A 23206-nucleotide genomic window follows, 5' to 3' on the forward strand; every position below is an offset into this window, starting at 1 on the left:
GAATGATGGCAAGAAAAAAGTATGGAGAAGGCTTGGAACAGCTCATTATCCAAAGCATACCACATCATCTGTAAAACACGGTGGAGGCAGTGTGATGGCTTGGGCGTACATGGCTGCTAGTGGCACTGGGACACTAGTGTTTATTGATGATGTGACACAGGACAGAAGCAGATGAATGAATTCTGAGGTGTTCAGAGACATACTGTCTGCTCAAATCCAGCTAAATGAAGTCAAATTGATTGGGCGTTTCATGATACAGATGGACAATGACCCAAAACATACAGCCAAAGCAACCCAGGAGTTTATTAAAGCAAAGAAGTGGAAAATTCTTGAATGGCCAAGTCAGTCACCTGATCTTAACTCAATTGAGCATGCATTTCACTTGTTGAAGACTAAACTTCGAACAGAAAGGCCCACAAACAAACAGCAACTGAAAGCCGCTGCAGTAAAGACCTGGCAGAGCATTAAAAAGGAGGAAACCCAGCATCTGGTGATGTCCATGAGTTCAAGACTTCAGGCTGTCATTGCCAGCAAAGGGTTCTCAATCAAGTATTAGAAATTAACATTTTATTTCCAGATATTTAATTTGTCCAATTACTTTTGAGCTCCTGAAATAAAGGGATTGTGTTAAAAAAATGCTTTAGTTGCCTCACATTTTTATGCAATCTTTTTGTTCAACCCACTAAGTTAAAGCTGAAAGTCTACACTTCAATTGCATCTGAGTTGTTTCATTTAAAATTCATTGTGGTAATGTACAGAACCAAAATTAGAAAAAAGTTGTCTCTGTCCAAATATTTATGGACCTAACTGTATACAGCATTTGCCTTTGAGGAGCCCCAACTCTTTCTAACTGTGCCTTGTTTTTATTACAGTGGCGTAGTCAGCAGGGTCCTGTTTGACCTGACTAGGTTGGTAGCTGCCCTGACAGAGGAAGTCCAGGTGGTGTGGATACAGGTAGGGAACCTGTGCCCCATCTCTTTCTAAATGTCCTTTGTTTTTATTATAGACATTTTGTGTCAGATATGCACCCTTGACGTTGACTTCTGACAACTACAATCTGAATAGCAGGACAGCTATTTTCTAACATGAAGATGGGAAGATGAACATGGAGCTCTCTGAATATTTTTAAATATGAACAATCTGGCAGATCAAACATTTATTTGGTTCTTTCATTTTTGTAGTCAAATAGCAGCCATAAATGCAGTGACCACCAAATGCTATATAATGATAACACATGTAACATTTGGGGATTAAGTTAATATTTCTGACACTCTCATGTATGATTATTCAATTAGGTAAATCAAGGGAGATAAGCAAAAAGATGGGCATTTACCTTTCACAGTCACATTGAGTGCAGAACTTGAAAAAGTCTGGTTGAACTCATTGCAAGCCTGACAATGGTACATCCCCGAATGTCTCACTTGCACGTTATTAATAATCAGTGTATTATTGAGAAACATGACTTCTTCTGATTCCTCCAACAATTTCTTATTGAAATGCCATTTGAATTTGACATAAGTGGCATTTCCTACATTACAGTGCATCTTGACTGGTTCTCCTTGCCGTAAGTCATCCAGGTCAGTATCATTATGTATAGAAATACTATTTATAGGAACTGCAAAGACAAAGAGAGACACACAATGAATTTTGCAAGTTACAGTATAAATGTGCAGATCATTTTTTGCTCACGTTTATAAGAGACATTTTTACACTTTTGGAAAAAATGTGACTTTTTCATAACAAAGACCGTTTTAAAACGTTGTAGATGTGGACACTAAGATTCTAAAGTCATATGCTATGATCTTGCTTAGAAAGATACAGTTTAGGTTTTTTTCACACATGTATACATAGATATATCTCATAATTTGTCAACATGCGATGCATATATAGTTAACACTAGAATTACCAGAGCCTACGAAAAAACTCGTAATTCCGTCCCACCTTAAATCGCTTCTTAAAATCGTTCACAGCTCTCCACCAGCGTCTTTTGTCATCTAAATGTGCTGATAAAAGAAAAGCTGCAAGCAGCCGGCTATTCCATCCCCCCACCGACTTAGAACGTGCACAAACTTCTCCCAGCTCATGCCTTGATTGATTATCTGGGAGTGAAGTGGAGTTTTAGAGTGGAAAGAATAGATCATTATTTGGAATACACGAATTTCACGTGTGTTCCGTTTCTACAGTAATCCGTGTAAACACATTTTTAAAACAGAAACATTTTTCATATTGTAGTAGTAAATGACAAAATGTAAGCATAAACTATATAATGTATGAAGCCTGAAGTCCAAATATCAAACACTTTCACAAAAGGTACACATATAATAGAACAAGAATGCTTTTATTCAAAAATATAACTGCAGAAAAAAGCCACCTTAGCATGCCATATTGACACATACTTACTACAGTAACCACGGTAGCATAATGGTATCGGCCACTGACTAGTATCCAAATGGTCATGAGTTCGATCCAACATGGTTCAATTTTGAGAAGTAAACTGCTCTTATTCTTACTATTTTAGAATAAAAACACGCATTTGATTTCAGTGTGCAACAGCCAGTAATTTATGATACTTGTAAAGGTTAGTTTTTTTTTTATTCACTTTTCATTCTCAGTCTCAGTCGTGTTCAGGATCCTTCTCTACCCCCCCATCTGAGAATGCTGTTTTCACATAAAGATGCGCTGTAGCTCTGCAGCGTACTTGTGACTGCATTCTCGTACCAATGCTTGCGAACTGAAGTGCCTGCGTGCACTTTTCGTGGCATTACACGTCTATTTTTTTGAGCATGCCCGTGTCGCTCAAACACAGGAACATATGTTGGTGTACAAGAATAAAAACAAGTGCACTTTTATTCTAGACTATAAGTGAAGAAAAATAAAGCAAGTTACAGTAGGCGGTTGATACGACAGCTTGCGTGGTGCAAGGCTAAGAACTGCTGATTTCTGATCCGTGCTATATAAAATCATCACATTCAAATATTAACAATTTCCACACACCCTTCCTACATTCACGACATGTGTACTTGTTGCAGTGTACATCTCTCTGTGCTATGGTTCCTCACTCAATGAGCACCTGACATTGTACTTTCTTCCCTATATAAATAACATTCGAGTATAGCGCGTCTCCAAATAAATCACATTTGAATTATAGCGCATCTTTATGTGAAAACAGCATTGTCAGATATGGTGGGGGGATCGTGAACGCGACTGAGAGAATGGAACTGAATAAAAAAAAGACTGAAATCAAATGTATGTTTTATTCTAAAATAGTTATGTACATGCAATATTATTTGAAAACGAACAGCGTCAGATCGGGTTTGAATATGCGCCCGATCTGACGCTGTTCGTTTTCAAATCATATTGCATGTACTGTGCGTTGAAACTGCTGCACTGAATAAGCTGACGCCTTCTGTAACAGAGTCGGCGTGTATTCAAACCCGATCTGACGCTGTTTGTTTTCAAATAATATTGCATTAGTGTGATGATGTTTTTACATATATTGTCTCTTTCATTCATCTTGCGGTTTGTAATCAGTGACCGCGTGTTTTTTCCCCGATCTTGCCAGTTCGCACATGTTGCTGTATGGTGCTGTTTCTTTTGTACTCCAGGACACGCAGAGGACAGAATAGTACAGAGCAGTAAGTTCAGCGCTATATGCAATCAGACAGACAAACAGGCAGAGAAGGCACTAGATATATAAATAAACAGGGAAGGCACTGTATAATAGATATATAAAAAACAGCTAAGGGGATAGATATATAGATAGGTAGGAAGGAAAGGCACTATATGATAGGCAGACAGGGAAGCTCCTATATAATAATACAATTACTGTTATTACTATGTAGATAGACAGGGAGTTCAGCGTCGCAGCGTGTATTCAAACCCGATCTGACGCTGTTCGTTTTCAAATAATATTGCATGTACTTAACTATTTTAGAATAAAACATACATTTGATTTCAGTCTTTTTTTTTATTCAGTTCCATTCTCTCAGTCGCGTTCACGATCCCCCCCACCATATCTGACAATGCTGTTTTCACATAAAGATGCGCTATAACTCAAATGTGATTTATTTGGAGACGCGCTATACTCGAATGTTATTTATATAGGGAAGAAAGTACAATGTCAGGTGCTCATTCAGTGTAATAGGAACCATAGCACAGAGAGATGTGTACACTGCAACAAGTACACATGTCGTGAATGTAGGAAGGGTGTGTGGAAATTGTTAATATTTGAATGTGATGATTTTATATAGCACGGATCGAAATCAGCAGTTCTTAGCATTGCACCACGCAAGCTGTCGTATCAACCGCCTACTGTAACTTGCTTTATTTTTCTTCACTTATAGTCTAGAATAAAAGTGCACTTGTTTTTTATTCTTGTACACCAACATATGTTCCTGTGTTTGAGCGACACGGGCATGCTCAAAAAATAGACGTGTAATGCCACGAAAAGTGCACGCAGGCACTTCAGTTCGCAAGCATTGGTACGAGAATGCAGTCACAAGTACGCTGCAGAGCTACAGCGCATCTTTATGTGAAAACAGCATTCTCAGATGGGGGGGTAGAGAAGGATCCTGAACACGACTGAGACTGAGAATGAAAAGTGAATAAAAAAACTAACCTTTACAAGTATCATAAATTACTGGCTGTTGCACACTGAAATCAAATGCGTGTTTTTATTCTAAAATAGTAAGAATAAGAGCAGTTTACTTCTCAAAATTGAACCATGTTGGATCGAACTCATGACCATTTGGATACTAGTCAGTGGCCGATACCATTATGCTACCGTGGTTACTGTAGTAAGTATGTGTCAATATGGCATGCTAAGGTGGCTTTTTCTGCAGTTATATTTTTGAATAAAAGCATTCTTGTTCTATTATATGTGTACCTTTTGTGAAAGTGTTTGATATTTGGACTTCAGGCTTCATACATTATATAGTTTATGCTTACATTTTGTCATTTACTACTACAATATGAAAAATGTTTCTGTTTTAAAAATGTGTTTACACGGATTACTGTAGAAACGGAACACACGTGAAATTCGTGTATTCCAAATAATGATCTATTCTTTCCACTCTAAAACTCCACTTCACTCCAAGTAATCAATCAAGGCATGAGCTGGGAGAAGTTTGTGCACGTTCTAAGTCGGTGGGGGGATGGAATAGCCGGCTGCTTGCAGCTTTTTTATCAGCACATTTAGATGACAAAAGACGCTGGTGGAGAGCTGTGAACGATTTTAAGAAGCGATTTAAGGTGGGACGGAATTACGAGTTTTTTCGTAGGCTCTGGTAATTCTAGTGTTAAACAATAGTCATAAGTATGATTTAAACCAATCATATAAATATGAGTAAATAAATCCTAATTAAATTTATATTATATTCATTTAATACTTGAATAGCACTATATGTATACAACTGGTTATGCATTAATTTTTCAATGTCATTATCCTTACCTAGCTGTGAAAAAGTAGTTGCCCACTCTGATTTGTTTCTGCATTATTACATATTTACACAATATATATTTCAAGATCTTCAAACAAGATTTAACAACTGACACAGGGATTCAGAGTGAAAAACATACTGTAATACAAAGTTGTTAATATTTGTTTATTAAAGAATGCATGTATATGTTGTACACATCCTCTTATTCTTATTTCTTTTGAAATCTAAATAATGTGGGCATGGCTAAAAAAACGTCTGTCCATTTCACATAGTTAAAGATATGTACAACAGAGGTAAAATCTTACTTACTCACATTTACAGTTTTCCTGGTGTTTTTATTTGATATCAAAGGGATCATCCCTAAATTGGCCTACTCTCTACTCCTCTTATTTTATAGACTGTAAGGTAATGTAAGGTAAGACCTGTGCGTTGGAACTGGGGAGTCCTCTACAGCGCATCTTCAACCTGAGCCTGGAACAGGGGAGAGTCCCAAGGCTTTGGAAAAGATCTTGTATCACTCCTGTCCCAAAGGTATCACGTCCTAGTGAGCTGAATGACTTCCAGCCTGTTGCTCTGACGTCACATCTGATGAAGACCATGGAGCGGCTGCTGCTTCACCACCTGAGGCCACAAGTCCGCCACGCCCTCGACCCTCTGCAGTTCGCATACCAGGAGAAGGTGGGAGCGGAGGATGCCATCATCTATATGCTACACCGATCCCTCTCCCACCTGGACAGAGGCAGTGGTGCTGTAAGAATTATGTTTTTGGACTTCTCTAGCGCCTTCAACACCATCCAACCTCTGCTCCTTAGAGACAAGCTGACTGAGATGGGAGTAGACTCACACCTTGTGGCATGGATTGTGGACTATCTTACAGACAGCCCTCAATATGTGCGTCTTGGGAACTGCAGGTCTGACATTGTGTGCAGCAACACAGGGGCGCCGCAGGGGTCTGTACTTTCTCCGGTCCTGTTCAATCTATATACATCAGACTTCCAATATGACTCAGAGTCCTGCCACGTGCAAAAGTTCGCTGATGACACTGCTATTGTGGGCTGCATCAGGTGTGGGCAGGAGGAGGAGTACAGGAAGCTAATCAAAGACTTTGTTAAATGGTGCGACTCAAACCACTTACACCTTAACACCAGCAAGACCAAGGAGCTGGTGGTGGATTTTAGGAGGCCTAGGCCCCTCATGGACCCTGTGATCATCAGAGGTGACTGTGTGCAGAAGGTGCAGACCTGTAAATATCTGGGAGTGCAGCTGGATGACAAATTGGACTGGACTGCCAATATTGATGCTCTATGTAAGAAAGGTCAGAGCAGACTAGTGTGAATTTCCCCTTGGGATTAATAAAGTATCTATCTATCTATCTATCTATCTATCTATCTATCTATCTATCTATCTATCTATCTATCTATCTATCTATCTATCTATCTATCTATCTATCTATCTATCTATCTATCTATCTATCTATCTAATTTACTTTTAGAGAGTTAGTGTAAGTTTTTGGTGTAACTACTATGTGGGTATCTGTTTACATACTGTATTGCTGTCACACTTTGTTTTATATTAAGATGAAGTTAAGCCAGAATTAAATCTTAAACAGTAAGTAGATCATACCTACTACAGCAAGGTGGATGGGTTGACTCATTTGGACTTTTCCTGTTGAATTATATATTCCTTTACATGTGTACTCTCCATCAGATGTTATTTTCACCACAAGTGGAAATTCAGCAACATTTGTTGTCGAGGTGTATTCTCCCAATAGCCGCAAAGAACCCTTCTTTAAAAGATGGTATTCAATTTCCTGTGGATTTCCTGTTGTATTGCAAGTGAAGTCAATTATAGAGCCAAGTAAAGCCTCATTAGGACCAAAGATGTCTGATGAACAAAATGAAACAATAATACAGTTAAGGGTCCATAACATAAAAATATTCTACTGTTAATTCATTTAATCTATCTAAAATATGCAGCCTGTCACTTCAACGGATATCTCTTGAGTTTACATTGAATTTATCAACTTTTTTAAATTGCTTCAATTCGAGTTTCCATTTGATTAGGATTACTCTCTGAATGGTCACAAATCTGTTGTTTACTATGTATTTCTAGAACAAAAACACAGCACAAAATAAATTGTAATAAAATAAAAGCTATCAAACTTAACACATACTATAAGGCAGATGTAGATTCTTATACAGATTTTAAAAATACCAGTTAATTGAAGACAGAAGCAGGCTACCAAATACTTAAACCATATGTAATTTATTTTTTGTTTCATTAGCCCATTGGTTATCTTCATAATTTTCTATGTAAAAGAAAGTCTTTTATCAAACATTACCAATGTCCACAAAACTCCAGAAGACATTTCTGTAGAGATATCCTGCACTGATACATGCATTCATACACAAACACTTGGTTCCTTATAATAATTTAGCCTTCAATGGCAATATGATAGGGAAGAAAATAACCCATAATAGTTATTTTTATAATGACACAAGCCTGACAAGTGGAATGAGTGGGATTGAATGGCTGGTGTTTTTCCCAGTGGGTAATACAAAATAACAAAAGGATGAAGAGAGAGTGCTTCCTAGGCCATGCATTCTGTGGTAATTAATTTGCCTTGTTATGATATTTTTATAGTTGTGAAGTTGTGAATTTTATATCATAAAGAAATTAAACACATTTAACAAAGTATCATAAAGTAATTAAGCATGTTTAGCAAAGTTCACTATATAATGTAAAAGCATTTCCAAGTAACCTACTTTGTCCTGTGCCCGGCTAGCAACTGAAAGCAGCCAATGATGATAAGAAACATTATAAGTGATCTAATTCTGTACCTTTTACTTGTGTATAAAAAGACCTCACCTAGCAGAAAAGGGGGTGCATCTTGTTACTGAATGCTGTGTGCCTCTAATTACAGAATCCCGTGACAGGAGTGCTCCCTCTTGGAAGAGAATAAATGGTACATGAGTCAAACTTTACCCTGCCTGTTTTTTCTTAGGAGTTATAGGTCACCCAGGGGGGACGGTCATTACTGCCACAATTCCAACAGCATCCCTCTTATTGAGCTCCAATTTAAATACCTGCATGGCCTCATGAGAGTTATATTCCGAGTGGACAGCATTGTTGGTGTACTTGGATGCCACTGGAGGGACCTCCAGGGAGGAGGCTCTTCTATCATGTACTGGTTGTGTCTGACCAGGAATTGCCCGCAGGACCAGCTTGAAAAGAAGCCCTCACACTTTAGACAGGACAATCAGGTGGGAGCACATAAGGTCAACACTCACCAGGTGAGGAAGATGGAGGATGAAGGAAGAAAACATGGCCTGTACTCTATTTTTGTGGTGCTTTTGGGACCTTTTTTTTTTGTTTTGTTTTTTCTGTCCCCCCTGGCCATTGGACCTTACTCTTATTCTATGTTAATTAATGTTGACTTATTTTATTTTCTTACTGTGTCTTTTATTTTTCTATTCTTCATTATGTAAAGCACTTTGAGCTACTTTTTGTATGAAAATGTGCTATATAAATGAATGTTGTTGTTGTTGTTAAAAGAGACGGTTTTGTGTTGAATAAAGATAATTTTAGACTAAAACTGGTGTCTGCTGCTGCAGCTGTGTCTGAATTTTGGGGTCTGAAACACCCTCTATATGCAATAGTGGATAGAAGTATTTAGATCCTTGACGTTAAACAATCAAAAATGGGCTTCTAATATTACCCCACTTTATTAATATTTTGTTGTAAATGTTGTTCTAGTCATTTATGAAAGGGATACTTAGCAGCAATCTTATCTTTGTCACCAAATGAGCACACACCATATTTTATGTGGTTAAAATAACTGTCATACATCTACCCTCCTATTCCTGTTTAAGTAATGTTTTGATAACTAGCATGGATTGATAGAGGAAAGCTTATGTTGTCAAAAATAGTATCTTGAAGTAACAAAGCAAAATCACACCACAATAGAAGGTAAGGGTTTATACATCACATGTCTTGTTAACCCAGGGAAGGGAAACTGGCTCAGTATAATTCGATTTAAACTTTTAGACATGTGATCTTTGCAGCTTGGTTTGAAGCTAAGAATTTATTTTTAAACAAACACAATGCAAACATTGAAAATCACAGCTAAACCTAAGCAAAATTACTGACAAAGGAATTGTGTTTTGTATACAGTAGTATTTATTGCATTTTATGACTATAAGTGACTTGAAATCTCTTTTGAAATCAGTTTCTGAACTCTGGATTTTGAAGCTGAGACAGCAGCACAAGTTATTGTCAAAACAAAAATTCCTAGAAAGTTTGGAACTCTCTTAAAAACGCCTCATCAGTATTCTGCTAGTCTATTGAAGTACAATAACTGTGGAGATCACGGTATTAGGTAAATGTGGTATCTACCATAACTGTGCCATCCTTATATCCATTTATATGTACTTACCAATCCGTGAATCATAGTCTAGAGTTGCCTGTTCATGGGTATCTTGAAAGAAAAACACAACATTAAGAATAATTGCATTTCATCTAAGGCTTATTCACATTTTGCTAGTATGCTGGACTGCATTAAGCACAATAACTCTGCTGTTGAGGTCTTAGTTGACCACAATTATGCCATATACTTATTCATCGAAGTGCACTTACATTTTTGTGAACCGGGTGGGACAATTTGTAAATGCATATGGCACACTGGTGGAATACCACCTTTGGAAACCTGGTGATCCAGGTACACTTTTTTTGTAGCTTAGCTTTATATAAAGGGTGCAGGACTACCTGCAACTTTTTATAGTAACATTTATTTGTAAAGTTATGTTGTAAGTGAATGCAGATCACTCTTCTACCACAATATAAACACAATTAACAAACAGATTTTTTAAAAAGTTATGGTAAATGGCCTGTATTTGATATAGCGCCTAACTAGAGTTCAAGAACCCCCCTAGGCGCTTTACAACACAACAGTCATTCACCCATTCACACACACATTCATACGCTGGTGATGATAAGCTACTATGTAGCCACAGCTGCCCTGGGGCACACTGACAGAAGTGAGGCTGCCGAACACTGGCGCCACCAATCCTTCCGACCACCACCAGCAGGCAAGGTAGGTTAAGTGTCTTGCACAAGGAACCTGCGACCCTCCGATTGCTGGACAACCCGCTCTACCGACTGAGCTACTGCTATGTCATGTCATGATGATGTGTAATCTTTTTCCAATGTACACAATAATATTGTTTTAAAAATGAACTGAAATACTGCATTAATACTGCATTCTGTTTCTTTTTTCTGACCAAATTTAGACCCCATCCATTACTATCTGTCAAAACATTATTAGTTTGACGTTGGGGTTTATACTGACATGCAATATGTCCTTTACAGTGTAATATGCCTTTAGCTGACCACAGCATGTGTATACAGCTGTATTTCAATTTGTCATGCTTGGACCATTAAGAGTGTCCAAGTGTTATTAAAGGTGAGGTTTAGGTCTGCAAAAATATGTTCACACTCTGCAGTTTAGGGCTAATCATAGGAAGCATGTTCATAACATTCACAATACTATTCAAGAGCATCTTATTTTTTTTATAAGATTCCTTTCCTGTCCTTTCTGTGACTGCATAAGGCAAGATTTGTTTGTAATGCAGTAGCCCTCTGATTTCCAAAGGCTGGTGTCCTTTCCTAAGGCTGACCACCTGAAAATCTGTAACAGAAGCACTGTTTTAATATTCAAGCTATCACAGGTAATCCACAAGCTGCTGAATATTTAGGTCACTTTCTCTGCTGTAGTAAACACTGTCAGTTGAAGAGAGTTATTATATAAAAAAATTCTGAGATGAGACTAGACTTTTTTCAAGAGACAAGACTTTTTGTCAAGAGATTTTTTCAAGTCACGCCCTCTTCTCAACCATTTTCAAACATGCACACAGTCCTCTCACCTCTCATTCGTGTGAATGCTTTTGACAGACACAGTTCCTGCTCTCTCACTTTAAGTTCCCAATTAAAAAAGATGTATTATGTCCAAATCTTATTGAAGAATTTCATGACAAAGGGTTATCAATGGAAAAAATGAGTACACAGGCAATCCTAGCACTGAGAAATGATGAGGTAAAATGAATTAATGCCAAAATTGTTGATCGGTTACATGGCAAATTGGTTAATTGCATATCAGTAGACTATGCTAAAACAGTTGGTGGTGATCGTGCAGAAGATGAAAACATCAACGAACAATATCCTGAAGAATATCTACAACTGTTAACACCGTCCTGTCTTCCACCACACGAATTACTGTAGAAAGAAGGATGTATCCAAGAAAGGTAATGAAGTACATCTTCCGTGGATAACATTAGACAACAAAGGAGATCTTGATGTCCCATTTGTATTAAAACGTTAACAAGTTCCCGTTAAAACTGCTTTTGCAAATACAATTAACATATCTCAGAGCCAAACATTTGAAAAACTTGTTTTATTTAATGGAGAGAAAGAAACAAAATTCAATCACGGGCAGTTATACGTTGCGTTGTCACAATGAAAGTTCAAACACAAAATCAGAATTCAATGTAATATTGACGAAAATTTAATTAATAAAATAGTTTTTACTGAAGTTTTTACAATATAAGTATAAGTTTAAAAAGTATTTACGTGTTAATCTCAAAGCCAAACAGAGCGAAATTGTATTACGCAACAAATAAATCTAATGCAACATGAAATATAATTTACTTTCAATTTATTATGTTTTACTATTTTTAATATGATTAATTACTCGCTGTAATGTAAAATATACTGCTCAAAAGAATTAAAGGAACACTTTTTAATTAGAGTATAGCATAAAGTCAATGAAACTTATGGGATATTAATCTGGTCAGTTAAGTAGCAGAGGGGGTTGTTAATCAGTTTCAGCTGCTGTGGTGTTAATGAAATTAACAACAGATGCACTAGAGGGGCAACAATGAGATGACCCCCAAAACAGGAATGGTTTAACAGGTGGAGGCCACTGACATTTTTCCCTCCTCATCTTTTCTGACTGTTTCTTCACTAGTTTTGCATTTGGCTACAGTCAGTGTCACTACTGGTAGCACGAGGTGATACCTGGACCCTACAGAGGTTGCACAGGTAGTCCAACTTCTCCAGGATGGCACATCAATACGTGTCATTGCCAGAAGGTTTGCTGTGTCTCCCTGCACAGTCTCAAGGGCATGGAGGAGATTCTAGGAGACAAGCAGTTACTCTAGGAGAGCTGGAGAGGGCCATAGAAGGTCCATAACCCATCAGCAGGACCAGTATCTGCTCCTTTGGGCAAGGAGGAACAGGATGAGCACTGCCAGAGCCCTACAAAATGACCTCCAGCAGGCCACTGGTGTGAATGTCTCTGACCAAACAATCAGAAACAGACTTCATGAGGGTTGCCTGAGGGCCCAAATGTCTTCTGCGCCATGTTCTCACTGCACAGCACCGAGGAGCTCAATTGGCATTTGCCATAGAATACCAGAATTGGCAGGTCCACCACTGGCGTCCTGTGCTTTTCACAGATGAAAGCAGGTTCACCCTGAGTATATGTGAAAGACGTGAAAGGTACAGGAGAAGCCGTGGAGAATATTATGCTGCCTGTAACATCGTTTAGCATGACTGGTTTGGTGGTGGGTCAGTGATGATCTTGGAGGCATATCCATGGAGCGACTCACAGACCTCTACAGGCTAGACAATGGCATCTTGACTGCCATTAGGTATCAGGATGAAATCCTTGGACCCATTGTCAGACCCTACGCTGGTGCAGTAGGTCCTGGTTTCCTCCTAATGCACGACAGTGCCCGGCCTCATGTGGCAAGAGTATGCAGGCAGTACCTGGAGGATGAAGGAATTGAAACAATTGAATGGCCTTCACGATCCCCTGACTTAAACCCAATAGAACATCTGTGGGACATTATGTTTCGGTCCATTAGGCGCCGCCAGGTTGCTCCTCAGACTGTACAACAGCTCAGGGATGCCCTCATACAGATCTGGGAGGAAATGCCACAAGACACCATCCGTCGTCTCATTAGGAGCATGCCCCGACGTTGTCAAGCATGCATACAAGCTCGTGGGGGCCACACAAGATACTGAAAAGCATTCTGAGTAGCAGAAATTAAGTTTTTGAAAAACTGGACTAGCCTGCCACATCTTCATTTCACTCTGATTTTAGGGTGTCTACACAATTGAGCCCTCTGTAGGCAGAAAACTTTTATTTCCATTAAAAGACTTGGCATCGTTTTGTTCCTAAGACATTGCCCTGTCGTTATTTGTATAGATATCCAACTTCATATTGAGATCTGATGTATCTAATGTGTTTCTTTAAAGTGTTCCTTTAATTTTTGTGAGCAGTGTAGTTAGTTCTATTACGCATATGAAACAATTCCAATGAAAATAACAGTCTGTTTAAATTGTACATCCGCATCCCCATGCGCAAGCTGCAGAACCGCAAAGAGGCTAGTGTGTAGCGCAGGCCCGGGGGTTGGTGAGCAAAGCGCTCTAGCGAATGTTCTTCAATCTGGCACCAACATAATCAACCTCTCCTCAAAACTCACCCTTTACCATACCATGGAGCCATGTCTACATCACCATGTAGTTAGGTAAAATTTAGTGTGCAGCACACAGAAAAAACCCAGCTTGTGTACTTAGACATGAAGTCATTTTTGCTGTGCTGCCCCTACAAACAGGTAGGTAGGTTTACTATACTTCAAGGTTTCCCATGAAATATCCTTGTCTTAGGCACATTTTCCATAACTGTCATTTTGGTAGTGATTACAAACACCCTTTAATCTATTATACAGATAAAAACTCCAAGCAGTCTTTTTTAAATTTGTGTGTCCTTGTTTGTTATTTGGGCTTGGGAGCTATGGTAACTCTACAAGCAGGTGGGTGCGTCAGGTATAAACCAGCTTTTAGTAGGTGGTTAAGGCATTCTGGCATGCTATAGGCAGCAGACTTTAAAATCAACATGGATTGGATATTTTGGTTTTATCCAATTGTTTTTGATTAGAAAATATTGCATGCAACAAAGATCTGAAACATCTGGAAGTCTACTGGACTTTGCTAGTCTGTAGTGTGGTTGCCTGGAATTGCTAGTCCCAGGTGTCTGGACTACTGATTTGTTCACCCCTGCATAGTCTTGAGTTCTCTCCTAAAGAGGAAAACAAAACTTAAAATACTTAATGCATTTGATCTGCATTTAAGGCATATCAATATTCTTCTAGTATGTTGGACTGAAACACAATTTGGCTATGGAGTTCTTTACAATAATATGCCATCTTCATATATTAATCTACAGTATACTTACCATTCTGTGATGAATATCCTGGAGTTGTGCTTTGATAAGCAACTAGAAAGAAAAACAAAGCATTAATAACACAGTGCAAACATGTTTGCCTGTCAAGAAGCCAGTGCCTTGGTATCTTTGGCCACAGATCATCACAAGAAAGGAAACACTTACATTCTAAAATATAAAACCAGTGCAGAATTTCCAATTAACATTACTTGTGTATTTTTAGTATGTGAAAGAAAACTACAGTGCCTGGGAAAAGGAAGAAAAAAAAAAAAAAACTAGTCACACATATCATGCAAACTTGGGACTCTAATGTAAGACGATGTGTTATCCATTTTGCGAATTAGATATTCTTAATGCTAATCTGTTCATTTTAATTTTATTGAAAGCCTGAAAGCTCTGAAATGGATCACAATCCTAAGCAATCGTAAGCAATAAGAGCAGATTCAGGGTTCTGACCTCAAGACACTTATCAGCAAAACAAAGTGTTATGTTCAGCATGCAGAAATATTTGGGAATACAGAGCATTCTGTGTTTGCAGTTTCAGAATTAAAACTTAACTACATATTTACTTACGCGTATATCTCTTTGTGGGCCTTAAAGCACCTAGGAAATCTCTAAATATGCCTGGAGATGGTTGCTAAGTACAGTAAGACCTAGGTTTCTTATAACATTTTATTATCATGGTCATCCTGACAACATATGTGCATGACACTCTGGTAAGCATTGTTAGTAATTAGTGATTTTCAAATCTGTCGCTGATATTTAATGTTGAATTCCAAATATAATTTTAATAAAAGAAGGTGCTGCATAACTGAGTACAGTTCTCTTTCAAGCTGAACAAGTGCCAACTACAGCTTTTTCTTCAATTTGTGGGAGTCTCTGGACTGCAAGAAGGAACAACTGGACAAGCACACCTGGTCTGAAACTTTCAAACAAACATATGATGTTGCCAGCAGCTTCTATTCCTTCTGAATGCATCTTGTCAAATGGCGGTGGTAGTTACTTTGGGTCATAGGGGTTAGTGAATAAGAAGTCTTCCTAACTCCAGCATAGCGGAATAAATCGTTTACGCAGATATAATTAATGTAGTCCTTTCTGCATTCTCAGTCTATATTCCAGTTACACAATCCCAGTCACTGACATATTTACTGTTTCCCTGCTCCTTACTAATCAAATCAGACAAGTGCTGTCACTTGTTACCGATCATCCACACTATATCATATTCAAGGCTTTATTGTCCTTTCTGTCATACACAAAAAGCAAAGCACACATGTTCTTTACATAAGTGCAATTATAACAATAGTAAAGTGGAAAGAATGAGAAATAACAGAAGACGGGAATATTTATTAGAAGAGTCTGGGCGTTACAGAGAAAAGGTAGTCTTGTCTAACATTACTTTAGATCTTGTTTGCCGCCTCTCAGTCCACTGCAGCCTCATTGTGACCAAATACAATGAAACATACAGACAATGTACATCATAAGTATGACATACTTACTGTATACGGAAACAAGTATACATTCCATTGCCAAACGTAAATCTACAAAGCATTTCTGTTGATTATCAACAGAACACAACACAACCACTAAGTGTTTTTATTTCTTTCTTGTTTATTTTTGTCAAATACTAAAAATCTACTTGATCAGAAATAAATTATTACCCTTTACAATGGCAGGAGGTAAAAATCTATGTGACCAGAAATAAATTATTACCCTTTACAATAGCAAGATTTATAGACCTCAAGTGGCAATGAATGAAAGATGGATTATTGTAAACTTGTTGAACTGCCTTCCGCAAATTAGTCTTTGTATTTTTGATGGCAATTCTAAGTGGAAATGATTCCAGAACAGAGATTTCTTATGTCATTTTCCACAGTATCTCTCAAAATTATCTAGCAATTTAGGCAGAGTTGTTAATTTTTATCAAATCAATTCCAGTCATCATCATCATCATCAGTTGGTTGCTCGCTGCTGCTGTAATTAAACGAAGTTCGTTTTGAAGGAAAATCAACCGTAACTAAGTTGTTAGATTTAGGCCAGCATTTGAAATGATTGACCACTCACTCTATTCTAGAAAACTATGTTGAGCACTTGACGCACCATCATTGTATGATTTAGCTCAGTCAGTCATTTTCCAACCCGATATATCCTAACACAGGGTCACAGGGGTCTGCTGGAGTCAATCCCAGCTAACACAGGGTGCAAGGCAGGAAACAAATCCTGGGCAGGTTGCCATTCCACCGCAGGGCACACACACACCCACACACCAAGCACATACTAGGAACAATTTAGGACCACCAATACACCTAACCTGCATGTTTTTGGACTGTGGGAGGAAACCGGAGAACCTGGAGGAAACCCACGCAGACACGAGGAGAACCCAGGAAACGAACCCATGTCTCCTTACTGCGAGGCAGCCCCAATTTAGTTCATATTTATCAAATTAAATTCAGTTCATACAGAAATGTGCTGACAGTGCTCCATCATTATATTCCGAAGTAAAACATGATGTCCCACAAGCTCAGTACTCAAATTTGAACTGTTTTCACTTTATATGCTTAATTTGGGATCTACTATTATAAAACATAATATTCACTGATATGCATATAGTATCCAGCTATGCCTTCTTTTTTAGACCAAATAATGCTTATTTGGAGTTGTCCTTAATTAATTATGTCAGTGAATTAAACAAGTAGATAAATGAGAATTATTTGTCCCTGAGTACAGTAAAAGCAAAAATGCTACTTACAGAATACTGAGAAATTAATTCATGCATTTATTTCCACAAGGATTAATTACTGTAATGCAGCTTTCAATATGCAGCTTTCAGTTAATTCCGAGCGGCTCACGTGAACTGACTGTGAACGCAGTACGCAGACAACAAGCAAAAGCTCCAAAGAGTGCTGAACAAAAAATGCATTACACAATTGAGAAGGTACAAAGGAATATGAAGCGAGTGACGCATACAAGCATATTCATAAGTGCAGCTACTGCGGAAACAAAGCACACGGTGGAAAAAGTCAATGTCCAGCTAAAGGAAGACGGTGTAAAAAATGCGGTAAATTGAACCACTTCGCTAAAGTTTGCAGGACTGGGAAAGGTAAACCCGTGCATGCAGTGTGTGATGTCTCAGATAAAGAGGAAGACGAGCTGTTTATTGATGTAGTAAGAAAGGAACAACCCTCTGAAGCTGAACAAGCCTTTGTAGACATATCAATAGGAAAGCAAGGTGTAAAGCTTAAGTTTAAATTAAGTTCATAGACACGCTGCCGCTAAATATTTGCAGGCAAATCCACAACTTAATACTGGAATGCCTGCTAAACATCTTAGATTCACGAGTACCAATTTGGGTAGTGAACACTTCGATGAATGAAACCTGTTATCTTTACAACGGTTGACAAACACGGAATGTAATTTCAACACAACACATCCTACAAATACGAACCTGATTGAAAGAAATAATGATAATCAAATCCTTGATGACTGCAACACTCATAACAGTCACAAAACAATTACATTGACAATCATATTACGTTATTTTAAAAATTTTTCCTTTTCTTTTTCATAACTTCTTTAACACACTACTTCTCTGCTGCGATGCGCGGGTATTTTGCTAGTACTTCATATATACGCGAAAATCAGGGAGGTCTAATAAATGGTATTTTTGGTCTAAAATGTTGAGATTCATCAAAATCTTGACATTGGATCTTTGGACAATTACAATGCATTCCCTATATTTCGTATACGAGAAAGTAAAAAAGCAAAAGAAGATTTACAGCAAACAAGAAATAAAATAATATGAATGGGAAAAAACAAAATGCTCAAGTAAAAAAATTACCACAACATACATGCTTCCATAAATACTGGCTGAAATCTCAAGATATTAATCCATGTTTTAACTACCTGGCAAAGGATTCACAATATCACAATATGAGGTTGGGTAATGAAAAGAGTTGGGACTTCTGGTCTCTATTGTCTTCATAAGCATGTGTTTTGATTTCTCGTGGCACCACGGCAGCATAGAAATATCATACTTAAGAGTTATACAGGGGAGTCCCAGCAAATGGGAAAAATTTTATATACTTACAGGACTGGTTATCCAGACAGGCCACAACTTTAAAGGCAAAAAAAGAAAAAGCATAATCAAAATGAATGTTTAAAACAAGTGAGTTCTAATGAGTTATAATACTACTTATCATACTGTATATATCACTGTCTTTCCCCAGGGTTATTATGAACAGTTATTTTATCCTTCATCACTAAACCCTCTCAAACTACCTACTTTTCTTTACCCAATACATCTGTTTAAATATTACAATTCTTCAGCAACATGCATTCATTTAATACTCTGTTTTGATATTATTTTGTCAAAGGAAGGTTATCGTTTTTTGTATTCATTGAGGCTTCCTTTTTAAAATGCATAAGATGAACACCTCAGGCACTCTTACGTCACCTTGAGGTATTATGTTAACTAACCTGAGGTTGCTAATGGTAAAAATATGTATTTTACTAATGACTCCTGTCAAATAACTAATATTTGAAGTGAGTTACTGCTTTGCTTGAGTTGGTAGGCTCATGCTTGGGTGAATACAGAGATGTGGTGACGAGCAGAAGGCAATATATGGAAGGTGAGGAGTGATCTCGTAGCTGTGGCCTTATGTATATATGTACTGTATGCGATTTAAGATGAAGATACAATATGGGTAAGAATGTGGTGGCATCGGGCTTTAGGAGATGTTAGTAGGGAACAGGAGAATTAGTGGGTAAATTGGAGGGGTGGCTGGGGAGCCTGAAATATGTGTGGTATGTATAAATGTGCATGTGTTGTTGGCGGAAGCACTAAAATGGCCTATTGTTTTTCTCTTCGTATTTCTCAGATATATCAATTTACTTTATATAGTCTGTGATAAGGAGAATAGCCTTGTGGCAGATCTCTACCCCACAAACTCATAGATACAAATGAAAACAATAAACCTGCTCCCATTGTGTGCTTAACTCAGATGTGTTTCCACCTTTCATACCACATTTCTGTAGAAGTGCATTTACTTTCTCTTCTGTTATTACCATCCTTTTCTCACTCTAGACACTGAACCATCATCCTTCTTTTGTGTATTTTCCCATTTTCGTCCTGAACCTACATATTGTTATCCTCTGACATGATGGTGACTTCAAACTATTGCATGCTTCCCACCAGGCTGTTCCTCTCACACATATACTGGTGCCCTAGCCTATCCCCATTTACATGGCTTTCAGTACACGTGTAAGACTCTCTAACCTTAGCAGCACCTGCACTCCCACATTGATGCATGAAGGCCCTCTCTTGCTACAAATGTGGCTTTCTGCTTTCCATAGAGATTGGCTGTGGGGCTGAGCCTTGTCCTGTGCCAAACTAGAGGTGCCCTTGTTCCTGGTAACGTTCTTGAAAGAAAAGTGAATTCCTTATTGTTTACCTGTGGCTTATTTTGTCAGTAGGAAAACGATGAGAGTGCAAGAGGCATGAAATAGAGTTTGTTTGGCCAGAAGTGTTAAATTATGTGAAGATCATGCCGCATAAAAGGAGGGAAATATAAACAAAATTTCCGGCTATCTGTGATCCGTAAATTAGAGGGCGTTTAATAAATTACTGGCAATCACAGACAATAACATTCACCCTCTGTATGCCATTCTCACTGTGCTGACACAAAAAGCACTACAGTATATGAGGTAATGAGTCCCCCAACAGTAGGAGTGTTGCTCATTTTTCACTCTCTGAAATTGTTGCTTTCATTTTATATTGAGCTTTACTTTTTGTAGTATGCAATTACTTCTATAAATTTTGAGATTTACTTCAAGATCAATACAATATCATTCCTTCTTTCGTTCTTTTTGTCCTTATTTCTTAAGCCCATTATCATGTGATAGAGAAGTAAGGTCATTTAGTTTGCAAAAAACAAACATGGTCCTCCCAGAACAGATGCCTACGTACAGGTAAAGCGATGCCAGCGAAATGAAACTGTGTGGAGAATCCTGTCTGATACTATGAACCAATCATTGCTGATTGTCATACTCTTAATAGAGATTAAGACCTACAACCTTTTGAAATAATCTCTGGTCTAGTTCAAGTTAATGGGAATGTAGGAGCATAACATGTTAGGAGTAGAACTTTTCTTGTAATGTTTATAAAGTGTACTTTGTAAAGACACTTTATTCAATTTCTAAAACAACTTGTTCTGTTTTACTACTGCAAAATGTACATTATTAATACTTTGGTGATTGCACAAGAATTGCAGGAATATTTTGATAATTAAAGTACAAAACGTAAAAAGCTCTAAAGAGCTCAGTAGCATTGTAATTCTACATTACAGAATTTGTTTAATGTTTAATGATGGATTGTTAATAAAGCAGAATCTGATACTATATCATAAGAAAGAAATTACTTCTCATTTTATTTCTTCAGTAATGTTATTAAACATTTTTTAGGATTTGAACTTCTCCTGATTTTGGTTTCTGTCCTGCAAAGTGCTGCATTTTCTGAACTTAATCCTCATTTATATATTTTGTGAGCTTTTGACAATACAGACAAACTAGCTTAACAACAACAACTGACATGCAAAATAATTAATATCCAAAGGAAAAAATGCATATAATTACACACTTTGTACAAATTGAGAACTTAGTGTGTTTTCCTTAAGGATGATATAAAACTTTGTATTTTGCTTAATACTATTTGCCAAGTACAGTTGCAGCTACAGACGGTGATGTTTTTAAACAAGTTAACAAGATGACTATTCGGGTTATGTATTAAATTCAATTTTTAAAAAGGTTTTTTCCCCCCCCACATGATTATAATTAAACAAATAAGTGCAATTACTTTGCAGCAATAATATTATTTCAATTATTAAAAAAAAACTCTGCAATCTGACGAAAATATAACTTCTTTCTGAGCAGATAACTGAGAATAATCAATATAATATATGTTAGTTTCAGTCATGGGATAGAAACAAGCAAGTGTTATTGTGGGTTTCAGTGTGCAAAGATATCCTTTTGTGTCAGTTGGAAATGTTAAATTGGGTGTCTTGGTAAATTCCAGTAACACACATACCTTGCAAGGACAGAAAATGCATGGATAATTTTTAGTTCAGTTTTTCAAATGATAATTGCTCTAACTCTGTTTTTAAAAATGTAGTACACAGCTTATAAGTCACCTTGATTTGGAATTATGAGCTATCTAAAGACAAGCTACCATGATTAAAAACAGAATTTCAACCTAAATTGAATACCGGTATTTTCCGGATTCCTAAAAATAATTATTATAATAATGCAATAAACAAAAAAAAACAATAAATACATAGGTAGCTCTTACTTACCTAACAATAAGTTAAAAAGTTTTAAAGCTTTCATTTCCATGATGTTCACACTATGATCCTTCAAGTGGAATCTCATAATTAGTAGAAAAATTATGCTTGCAGTTAACTTTAAGATGCCCCACCCAAAACTCACTGGGCAGTTCACATGATAGCTCAGGTTCTTCCTAGCTTATGGCCTGTTGAGATAATGAAAGAAGGAGGTGCATGGAGCATAAACGTACACCGCCTCCGTAGCAAGTGGGGTAGTAAAGTCAGAATTGCTTTTTTTACTATATGAACCTGCAATTTGAATATAAATGAAAAGATGGATACTAATCAAAAGTATCATATGTCACATTTTGTTTCGGACTAATCATTTGCACATGCACTTTACCATTTTAGAGCAATACACCTAATAGTACTCCTTCCTCCATTTTAAGAAAGAATTTGGTCTTGTTATATGCTCTGTGTTAATTGTTTGAATGTAAATAATAACAGAACTGTACAATTGTTTTGTAGTCCATCTCTAGTTTAGTATTAAAGTAAGAATAAGGCTATAGCTCCTTTTCCACATTGTGCACAAACTAGGCATATGTTAGTTTGTCTCATAGTTTTTCTCATTGGTGCCCCAACAAGTAGACACTGGATTACAAAAGAAAAAACTGTGAGCAGTTTAAAAATATAGCCCACCTATTTTTAAAATACTTTAAAATAGCCATCTTTAGGGCTAATTCACCTATTGAAAAACCTCTGCACTAAACACACAATCTCAGAAACAGTAGTCTTACTACTGTATCCATCTATCCATCCATTTTCCAACCCGCTATATCCTAACTACAGGGTCACGGGGTCTGCTGGAGCCAATCCTAGCCAACACAGGAAACAAACCCTGGGCAGGACACCAGCCCACCGCTGGGCACACACACCAAGGACAATTTAGAATCGCCAATATGCCTAAGCTGCCTGTCTTTGGACTGTGGAAGGAAACCGGAGCAATACCCATGCAGACATGGGGAGAACATGCAGACTCCACGCAGGGAGAACCCAGGAAGCGAACCCGGGTCTGCTAACTGTGAGGCAGCACCACTACCCAGTGCGCCATCATGCCTCCCTCAACAATTCATGATATTTATAATACATTTTATTTAAAAGTGCTTTTCAAA

At 37.6% G+C, this 23206-nt stretch overlaps 1 protein-coding gene across 3 annotated transcripts in view; it reads right to left on the reverse strand.

Moving 5' to 3' along the window:
* Nucleotides 1-22192, reverse strand: part of si:dkey-93h22.7 (zwei Ig domain protein zig-1) — a 60238-nt gene extending 38046 nt beyond the window's left edge. Inside the window, exons 1-6 of one of the 3 annotated variants that reach the window (XM_039739993.1) lie at nucleotides 22065-22176; nucleotides 18806-18832; nucleotides 14734-14775; nucleotides 9874-9915; nucleotides 7062-7322; nucleotides 1334-1615 (exon numbers count right to left, since the gene is read on the reverse strand). In XM_039739993.1, the coding sequence (XP_039595927.1) occupies nucleotides 1334-1615; nucleotides 7062-7322; nucleotides 9874-9915; nucleotides 14734-14775; nucleotides 18806-18832; nucleotides 22065-22140 (730 nt within the window). In that variant the 5' untranslated portion in view covers nucleotides 22141-22176. Of the gene's footprint in view, nucleotides 1-1333; nucleotides 1616-7061; nucleotides 7323-9873; nucleotides 9916-14733; nucleotides 14776-18805; nucleotides 18833-22064 lie in introns of all 3 variants that reach the window. The other 2 variants (XM_039739995.1, XM_039739992.1) reach the window with 2 other exon arrangements.
* Between the last annotated feature and the right edge of the window lie 1014 nt (nucleotides 22193-23206).

This window comes from Polypterus senegalus, chromosome 17, assembly GCF_016835505.1.
Source record: "Polypterus senegalus isolate Bchr_013 chromosome 17, ASM1683550v1, whole genome shotgun sequence".
NCBI classification, from domain to species: domain Eukaryota; kingdom Metazoa; phylum Chordata; class Cladistia; order Polypteriformes; family Polypteridae; genus Polypterus; species Polypterus senegalus.